Below are 10,177 nucleotides of genomic sequence, written 5' to 3' on the forward strand. Positions count from 1 at the left end.
GGGAAAGCATGCACAGTGACCAGGAGAACCATGGGGAAAGCATGCTCAGTGACCAGAAGAACCATGGGGAAAGCATGCACACTGACCAGGGTGAACTTTTCTCCGGGGCGCCCCGCTGATCCCGGGAGGATTCTAGTTAATTATTGTTTTTCTCTTGGCTGGTAGACTACGACTGAGTCCCCTTCCCCCTCCCCCTCCCCCTACCCCCAGGGGGAGGGGCCGCGCTGTGAGACTCACGAGTGATAGACCTGATACACAAGGCTGGAACATGTTTAATATGCATCACTGACCACCAGCAACACAATAAGAACTGGGATCAAAACACTCGCTGGGTTAGATGGGGGGGGGGGGGGGGGGGGGGGGGGGGGGGGGGCAAATTAAATTAAAAAAAAAAAAAGTCTTCATATGGACGAGACAGCTGCTGGATAACCTATAAACACACTGGAAAATAATTGAATCAATGACAAACATCCCAGCTACTTCTCCCAGTTATTTTCAGTATTTCATGCATGAGAAGGGCTAACTGTTTGTTAGTGGGACTTTGGTCTTGTGTTAACTGGGCTGTCCTAACACTCTGCCACAGCGAGGTGCAGCTCCAGTAATCATTACACAGGCAGTAACAGCTGCACAGAGAGGACAGCAGCGGCTTAGAAGCACGATAGTAGTTACAAAACATGGGATATGTGGCAACACTGAACGAAAATTGAATGCAAAATCCATGGAGTTTAATTCAACTTTTCAAATGTTGAAATATATAAAACACACATAAACCATATTCAACTGAAATCAAGATTTATTTAATGAGTTGGTTTTATTAAAGAATATTAAAATAAAGCCAGGTTTTTTTTTTTTTTTTTTTGCTGTTTTAAAACATGAAATAGTTTCAACATTTATAAATAATGCCAACATAAAAAATAAAATTTAAAATTTAAAAGAAACAGTAACATTTCAGTAACACTTTCATTTTTCCCTTTTAAATACTCTCATACTTTCAATCACACGGTCACTGCAAACAATGCAGTGCCAACAGAAAACAGAGGTGGGGGGTGGAGGTGTTACATGAAAGGTTTCCCCCTTCTAGAAACTTACAGTAAATCACTTCCACTGAAGGAGAGTTACAGAAATGTCCCTCCTGGAACAGAGATTTCAAAACAATGGTTCCCCCAGAATGGAGTTGGTCATTCTGGAGAACGGTCTCTTTTGGTACAGTACTGGAATGAAAGAGGTAGCTATAACTGTAGACACAGGACACAGTCCTGCCTGGGTCGGGTTCGAAACTCAGCTCCAGCAGAACAGCGCCAGACCCAAGCGGTTCGAAATCGAGTCGGCGAGAAGATCTGTTCCTTTTATACTGCTGGGGGGCTCTACTGAAGGAAGAGAAAACGATCTGGAACTATTTAATACACAACAGCTGGAAACACTAAAGAACCAAAATAAACGAGTGGAACTGTCAGCTGGGTCAGCCTTACTGGTTGATTCGATCATCCTAGACTCTGATAAAAGACAGACGGGTTTTAGAGCATTTTACAGCACTGACGAATCTGGCTGGAGCGCATCAACCACCTAACCCAGGGGGGGTCCATGGTGCTGTACAAGGCTCTAAACATGTACAAATAAATAAATGAATACGTGAATGAATGAATGATAGAAAGCCTCAGCTCCTGTATGTTGATCAAATCAAGGCTGGACCTCCCTCTGCTTCAGAAACGAGGTTTGCTCGCGATACACGTTTTATAAGGCTCTCAGAAAAACATGGAACGGCTCAAACAGCGATGCATCATGAGTCCTCTGGCTTCGCGTACACTGGGCATGCTTCAGTCTCTCCTCCCTGCTACCTGCATTCCAGCAGCCTCCTCACACAGACCAGCCAGCTTCCCAACACAGGAAAACATCTTTATTTTCAAGGAATTCACCCAAAAAGAAAAAAAACAAAAAAACCCCAAAACACTGGGAAAGAATCTCCGAGTCCATCCCAGATCCCTCTGACCATCCCAAAGAAAATCCTGAACAAGCATGAGGTTCCCATCGATCCTGAAATCCAAACCCGCACACCTCCCTCGCTCTCGATCATCTCTCCACCTGATGGAGCTCTTGTCTTGCAAGGCACCTATTCCCCCTCCCTTGTTCTCCGTTCTTTCGTTGGTCTCCCTCGCAGTAGTGAGATATGCTTCTGCCTCATTGGCCACAGCAAAGAGCTCCGCCCACCCTCCTGCCCTCCTGTCTACGCCCCCGACCCCAGCTTGCTGTCCGATTGGCTGACTGAATTTTCAGGATGGAGCCACTCGTGTGCAAGGATTTGCTCCAGTGTGGGTCTGTTTTTGGGGTCCTGTGACAGGCACCACTCGATCAGGCGACAGCATGCTGCGGAGAGAAGCGAGACAAGTTAGGAATACAGAACCAGCTGCAAAATCACGTGCGACAAACAACAAGTAATCACCATGAAGGATTCTTCAAAATAAAACCTTCACTATTCGCTGTCTCACTGGCGGAGGTGCCTCCCTAGCCCACACACAGGTGTGGCTGTGCTGAAGTAGCTCCTCCCAGGGGTTGGGTGGCGCTGTGTTTACCTGCGGAGGGCTGGCGCTGGCGGTAGTGGATCTGCCCCAGCGTGATCTCGTCGTCATGCTCGAAGGGGATGTCTCCACACACCATGTCGTACAGCAGGATCCCCAGAGACCACACCGCAGCCGGCTTGCCGTGGTACTGACCCGAACGGATCCACTCAGGGGGGCTGTACACCCGAGTGCCTGCGGGGGGAGACAGAGACGCTGTCAATATATTTTAGCTCATTAGTGGTCCTTCCAGTTTAACACAACAATAGACAGAATGGCTTTACAGAAATCATCTCTTAAAGTGAATATAAAATGCGTGTTATCTTTTTCCAAGAAAAATATACAGGGCTGCTAATTCCCTCCTCCCCTGCCCCTCATGGTCAATGTCATAGCTAATCTCTGTGGAGGTCCACCAGCACATTCTCATCCCTACCACTATCCCCTCTCCTCACCATCGAAGTCGTGGTAGAGCCCGTCTCGGAGCAGGGCCCCAGACCCGAAGTCCAGTAGCTGCAGGGAGCCGCTCTGCAGGTCCACCAGCACGTTCTCGTCCTTGATGTCTCTGTGCAGGACGCCGCGGGCGTGGCAGTGCTGCACCGCGCGGCTCAGCTGGCTGAAGAAGGTCCGGGCCGTGTCCTCAGGCAGCGTCCCGCGCTCCGAGATGAAGTCGAACAGATCCTGGCAGGACTGGGGCCGCTCCAGAACCATCAGGAACCCGTCGGGACACTCACGCCACTCCAGCATCCGGACCACCCCCCGCGATCCCCCCCCCACCGACACCTTCCGCAGGAGCACGATCTCCAGGGGTACGAGCCGGCCCTCCTGGGGAGAGGAGAGAGAGAGAGAAAGTCAAACCAGGGGGAGAGGAGAGAAAAACCAGGGGGGAGAGGAGAGAGAGAAAAACCAGGGGGGAGAGGAGAGAGAGAAAAACCAGGGGGGAGAGGAGAGAGAGAAACCAAGGGGGAGAGGAGAGAGAGTCAAACCAGGGGGGAGAGGAGAGAGAGTCAGACCAGGGGGGAGAGGAGAGAGAGTCAGACCAGGGGGGAGAGGAGAGAGAGTCAGACCAGGGGGGAGAGGAGAGAGAGTCAAACCAGGGGGGAGAGGAGAGAATAAGCACTGGAGTGGCTCAAACCACTGTGTAACAGGAGTCTTGCTAACATCCCTGTATTCACAACACCGCAGCAAGCACACTACCTTAATCAATTTTCTTGTTGTTTATTTGAGGTTTTTTTTAAATCAAAGTTTGTGAGGTTTAGAGCTTCTGAAGCTCTTGTTGGATTGATCTGAAGTTTTGTTGTTTGCCACAGGGGAACCAAAGTAGCACAATTGATCAAACCACTATATCATGGGAGTCTGATTTCCCATTCATGCATTCAGATATTACTGATTGGATATGCAACCTAACAAAGCCTTCTCATTGGCTCAGAGGTACCCCCGGGCCTCACCATGGTGCACAGCTCTCCCAGCCGATCCCTGGTCACGTACTTGATTGCCACCTGGAGGGGAGAAACGACAGAAAACATGATTCCAACCCCAGCAGCAGCGCTGCACCTAGAACCCGTTGCACGCACCTAGAAGCCTGTTAAAACACAGAGAAGAGTCACTGCTTGAAACTGACTGGGAAGGAGAGGCGCTCCTCGTTTTGAACCAACACACTAATTAATGGAGTGTCAGCACCCCTAGTTACAGTATCATCCACAACTATTAAAACTCTCAATAATGCCAAATGCAGAAATACCAAAAGAAAGTGAATGAATACAATGACAGTTTCAGCTTTCTCAATGTCTCTTCTAGCTCAGCCATTGGTCATGGGTGATCCTAAAAGACACTCTCATTGGCTGAGGTGCACGCCTGTCTTGTCCGAGAGAGAGAGAAAGCCACACAGATGCAAACTGGTGTGTGCTGGACTCACCGGCAGCCCGTCGCTGATGCGGACCCCTGCGTAGACCGTCCCGAACCCCCCTCTGCCAACCACCGGCCCCACCTGGTACACCTTCTCAAGGGGCTCCTTGACTGCACGGGGGAAACAGAGAAGACACAGACAGACAATCAGGATCACTGACAACAGAAACAACTGGAGTTTTTGTGGCAAGAGATTCAAAAAGTGCATCGCTCTACACAGTGCAATGGCTTGGATTTGATTCTATGAACAGACCCAGGAGCAGACTCAGCTGGGAACACTGATAGGTGGTGTTACAGTGTTATAGCAACGTGCTACCAGGGGTACATTTCATTCCATTGCACATAAAAACAAGCCATCCGCTCATTCACATTCACTGATCCTTCTACAGTACAAAGGTCTCCAGTGCACAAGGAAGAAAAACAAGTTCATCACAGCCTGCATCATGCTGAACACTGGGCATGAGGAACCTCTCTTTAAATTCTTCTCCTCTTCCTCCAAACACATTGCTGCTTTCTTGGTTGAAAAAAGATCAATTTTGGATTTGTCTGATCACTTTACATTTTTTCAATTTTCCATTTACTGTACTTAATATTTGTGTCTATAAAATGAATTGTAACTTCATAATATGACTGCATTTGTTGTTACATTGTGTAATATTGTGTGTGTGTGTGTGTGTATATATAGTATATTGTATTTTAATGTTTGAAAAACACTACGAGTCACCTTGGATAAAGGAGTCTGCTAAATAACAATAAATATAACTATTTATATCATCATCATAAAAAATAAAATTACATTTTGAATTTCATGTTTTAAGATGAGCCCCTTTGACCCTTGAAGACCCATTCAGACCGGGGTCACCCCAGCTGGGTTTAAAAAGTATGCTAAGAGTTTCAACCGCCTTCCCGTTGGGGAGAGTCCCTGACCGCTGGCAGCCCGGACCTTTGTTTCTGGTCTTTGTCCCGCTGCACAGAACCCTAAACAAAGACACGTGGGGAGCGCCTTTGAAAGTTGTAAAGAGAAGAAAAAGTATATTTAAAGGTGAAAACGACTCAGCTTAATGTAGACTTCTATTTAGCGATAGCAATAACTCTCGTATTCCCCAAACATCCTCCCCATACCGTGCGCATAGCGCTGCCTGTTATTAACAAATAACCCCTAGTGACACTAGACAAGGAATAAACCAAACACATTGCAGCACGGGCCACCCATCCCGCTCCGAATCAGACTCGCTGCTGCTGTGGAAACAGTGCAAACCACGACAGCGTGTGTAAGGAATGCAATACCCACACCCACACCCACACGCTTTCTAACAGCCTGCAAGGGGCCGGTTTACCTGCTGCTGGCAACCCGGATTGTGAAGCGGCCGCTGGGGTTGCAATGTTCCTAAGAAACGTGCTCGTGTTGGGCATCGTCAGGGTAGAGGACAGCAGCATTTCCAAACAAAACAATAATCGAATCAGATAAAGTTTTAAACGCTACGGCTTGTATTGTCCGGTGCTTGGGGTGTTACACCCTGAACTCCGCGCGCTGTTCCTGTGTTGTTGGGGTTTTGTGTTGTTGTTGTTGTTGTTGAGTTGCTTGGTATTTCAAACGATGGGAGCAGGGGGAGGCATAAAAACAAATATTTAAAAAAACAAACAAAACAACAATCTTCCGACTTTCTCCCGCTCGCCCCGCAGACACCTTTCAGCAGAAGCGCGTCCTCAGTATGCCTCGCATTGACCCGCCCCTCCTAGTCCGTTTGCTGGTGTATTTTTCGCTTGCTTTCCACGCAGACAGGATCTTTAAATCGTAGGCTAGTTGCGCCCTCTTCCTCCCCACGAGTTTACAGCATGTTTCCCGTAAGCCGGGTGCGCGGGAGGGAGAGCAGGGAATCGGGTTCAACGAGATTCCCAGCCCGCAGTGCGTTCGCTCCACACGCCGGTTAAGCCGGTTCCTGAAGCCACGCTGCTTGCCCTCCCCTCCTCTCTCACTGCAGCAGCATGCGGTCACCAGCCAGGCGGCGTCACACTCTGTATCCATTCATAAAAAAATCCCACCGGCCAATCACAGCGCGGCGCTGGCACAGCCAGGACACGCCTAACGGTCTCGGAACGCCCAGGCGGCAGCGCGGGAATTTTCATTTTGTCATAACAGACATGGCCAATCACAGCGTGGATAGACGAAGGGGGCGTGGAAAGAGGGAGAGTCGGCGATGGATGGACACCAAACAACAACAACACCACAAAGGGGTTTCCATAACAACCAGGGTGACCAATCAGGTCGGCGCTCGGTCGCCGTGGCAACAGGAGGCGCTGCAGGGTGCAGGCAGCCCTCTCCGCGGCGCTGCGGTACAGATCTGGCGTGAAACTGCGCAGCACAAATAAACAGCGGGGCTGAGGCGGCTTCACTGCATCTAGATCTCTTTAAAAACAAAGAAACGCGCTCCTGCCTCCCACAACCAGGCACGCATTACTGCCAGCAACTCTCCATGGTTCTGCAGTGCGCGATGAAAAGACGAGCGATACAATCCGTGTGCTTTCATTTACTGATTTATTCATTTAGTGATTCTTATTTATCGATAAAATATAAGCACACCCAGGAAAACAGGCGTGCTTTAAATACTCCATTCCAGTGATACGCTATGAAGCAGGGCTTCTCAAACTCGGTCCTGGGGACCCCCTGTGGCTGCCCCCAGGACCGAGCTCTCAATTACTTAACTACACCCTTAATTGAACTGATAATTTGCTTAATTATACTTTTTTACTTGTTTTCAGCTCTCTCACAGTTGCATAGTTCAAGTTAGCTATAACATCTGATGAGTAACTTGAACTCTGCAACTTTTTAAGAGCTGAAAACAAGTAAAAAAAGTATAATTAAGCAAATGAGAAGCCCTGCTGTAATGACACTATCTTTAAACATCTCCAATCCAGTGATACGCTATAAAGAACACCGTCTCCACCGAGGGAAAGTGCATTGCCTAGTTGACACTGAATCCGCCTTCTAGTTAGTAAGTATAGCCCACGAGTGTGGTATTTCATTCCAGTTGCACATTTATTTACCCCAAAAAGCTTACCTTTGTGTTACAGCAAAAACACTGAAGTGATTGAATCATTAAAACAAATTTAACAGTCTCATTAAAACATAGCAAACGCCAGTCACTGGCATTGTTATATAAGCTGTATGTTGGCTGAATTGTCGTCATCCGCCCCCCCTTGTCATATAACCTGACTACAGCCCCACCCCCAGAAAGTCCATGGCCACTCGCACCAGCACACACACGCCTGTCACAGCGGGGAGGAGAATGTGTTCTGCGTGCAGTTCAAGGATGATCCACCAGGAGGCGACACTCATTCAATTTTACTGCATTCAATAAATACCGTCTTCTTTGAGTGTTCTGCTATTCTTACATCGCTTACAGTTCCGGAACACTCACAGCGGGAATTCCAGAAAGTTCCACACTGTTTCTTGTAATGCAGATCTTTGAGTCACTTGAGGTGAAACACGCAGGTCCTGTTGTGTGGGAGCAGGTATTACGCAGCGCGTTTTTGTGCTCCTGGCTCTGCAGAGGCTGTGCGCAGTGCAGCGGAGTATTCTGGCTCTGTAGCCGTGGCTTGCTCAGGGGGCAGTTACAGGGTTTCCAATGCGAGTATCATATCAGCAGCGGCATACAGACCATGCAGAGCAGCTCCCGCTAGGCAAGGGGAACCCTCTCAGCCAGCAGACACATGTTTTCCACTGTGCCACTTGAGAAACTAGAAAAAAGGGGGGGTCACCTGTAACAGGGACCCTGTGCTGTACCCTACTGCCTGTGCTTACTCTGCTCCCCTGTGCTGTACCCTGCTCCCCTGTGCTTACCCTGCTGCCCTGTGCTGTACCCTGCTCCCCTGTGCTGTACCATGCTCCCCTGTGCTTACCCTGCTCTCATGCACTGTACCATGCCCCCCTGTGCTGTACCATGTTCCCCTGTGCTGAACACACTTTTACAAACTGGGTTGATTGTAATTATTGAGAGTTTGGGTCGTGTCGTGTTCGGGTCGGTTCAGGTCGCGCAGAGCGGCTCTCTCAAGCTTCTCAAGCGCATCTGTATGCGCAGCTGCCACAGAGCAATACTCCACAGAACGTCAAAACCCGCTAACGGAATCACCCCTTCATTCACCCCCGAATAAATAACAGAAGGAATAGCTTTATTAGTACATTTAACAGGGACTCACGCGTGTTTATCACAGATATGCTCCCTGCACTTAAACACAAGCAATACGAAGAATAACACCTCGCTTACCAGGCTCTTCCTTCGGGAAGTAGTTGTGAGAGTTCTGGTGGCGGATGGCTTGCACAGATGACATTGCGGTTGTTAATATGGGATGTGTTGAAGATACCGAGCCACACGAGATCTCTGCTCAGTTCTGCTGCTCACGTTGCTGCCCAGCCCAGCAGTCGAAAGGTTTCAGTGCGTATGCCGAGGTGCGGCAGCGGCTCGGTAAACTTCCACTTTGAATCGCAGGAGCTGAGAGACAGAGCACTTGCAGAGGAAGCGTCGATATTGTGATAATTGTCTATCCGCGCCGCCGGGTCATCAAGGCACTACCCCGCTATTATTTAGCCTGTATTATGATTAACACTTCTGTATTCATTTCCACCTAAAAGCGGCAGTCACAGCAGAAACTAGTTTAGTGGACGCTAATAGGCGAGTCACGATCTGCCTCACTGAATGAATGATTGGCACTTCATTTTTTCACATAGTAGTGCCTGCCCCTTTTCAGATACACCCCCGACTTGATCCACTCTGCTTCGCTAGTAAAACACTTGACCGGCCCATTCCACTGATCGTGAGCCAAAAACCCCCCCTCTGCGCGCTGGTGGAGCAGAGAAAGAGAGAGAAAGCGAGGCTCCTATACTCGCAGACTCACGAGTGATGCTATTTGCATTAACTCAAAGACCGTGTTGTTCTTCAGCCTATGTGTAACACAGGCTAGATCAGTCACGTGTCTTCACAGAAGTAAGAGCCAGCGCTATCTTGTGATCTGCTACTGAAGCCTGCAGTACATATGAGTCGGGCCGCCAGAACTGAAGAGCAGCGCTGACTCCTACACCTGACGGCAGACCAGAGCAACATTGGACTGATTGCAACGAGAGCCACTCTGAAGGACTGCAAGCAGAAATACTATGGAACATGTCATTCAACCTACTTCCTCTTAAAATAATGCTCTGTACGTGGAAGGAGGGCTACCTAATTTCCCTGAACCCCCATGTCCCTGTGTATACAACCTCTCTGCACCACAGCATGGCTCAGCTAACCTGAATTTGTCACTACTGCAGCCCTGCAGAGAGAGAGAGAGAAGGGAACAGAGTGACACACATACAGCCAGCTGTGCGTCAGTGCGAAGTCAGTGGCCGGAGTCAGCTGACTGCCTCCCTCTCTCCCTGTCTCTCCCTCCCCTCTTTCTCTCCTCTGAATTTCCCACCCCTCTCTTTCTCTCCTTCTCTCCTTTCCCTCTCTCTCTCTCACTGCTATCTCCTCTCCCTTCCTCTCTCTCCTTCTCTCCCTCCCCCTCTCTCATTGCTCTCTCCCCTCCCTCTTTCTTGCACTTTCTATTGGTTCACCTATCTCCCTCTCCCTCCCTGCCCCTTGCCTATCTCCTCAAACTCAATCTTTTATTCTTTTAACCCCTCTCTCTCCCCTGCTCTCTCTCTATCTGTGTCTTGCACGTTTTCTCTCTCATACAAGTTCTCCACAGTC

The 10,177-nt window shown here is 49.0% G+C and overlaps 1 protein-coding gene across 1 annotated transcript; it reads right to left on the bottom strand.

The window, feature by feature from the left end:
* Window positions 1-906: 906 nt before the first annotated feature.
* LOC121297715 (serine/threonine-protein kinase pim-3-like) lies at window positions 907-9,456 on the bottom strand. Its single transcript, XM_041224164.1, has 6 exons — window positions 8,720-9,456; window positions 4,465-4,565; window positions 3,998-4,048; window positions 3,005-3,374; window positions 2,568-2,747; window positions 907-2,361 (listed from the first exon to the last, which is right to left on the bottom strand). Exons 1-6 carry the CDS (start codon window positions 8,781-8,783, stop codon window positions 2,222-2,224), a joined length of 906 nt encoding a protein of 301 aa, XP_041080098.1. The 5' UTR covers window positions 8,784-9,456; the 3' UTR covers window positions 907-2,221.
* Window positions 9,457-10,177: the final 721 nt, after the last annotated feature.

Source organism: Polyodon spathula, chromosome 23, assembly GCF_017654505.1.
Source record: "Polyodon spathula isolate WHYD16114869_AA chromosome 23, ASM1765450v1, whole genome shotgun sequence".
NCBI lineage: Eukaryota > Metazoa > Chordata > Actinopteri > Acipenseriformes > Polyodontidae > Polyodon > Polyodon spathula.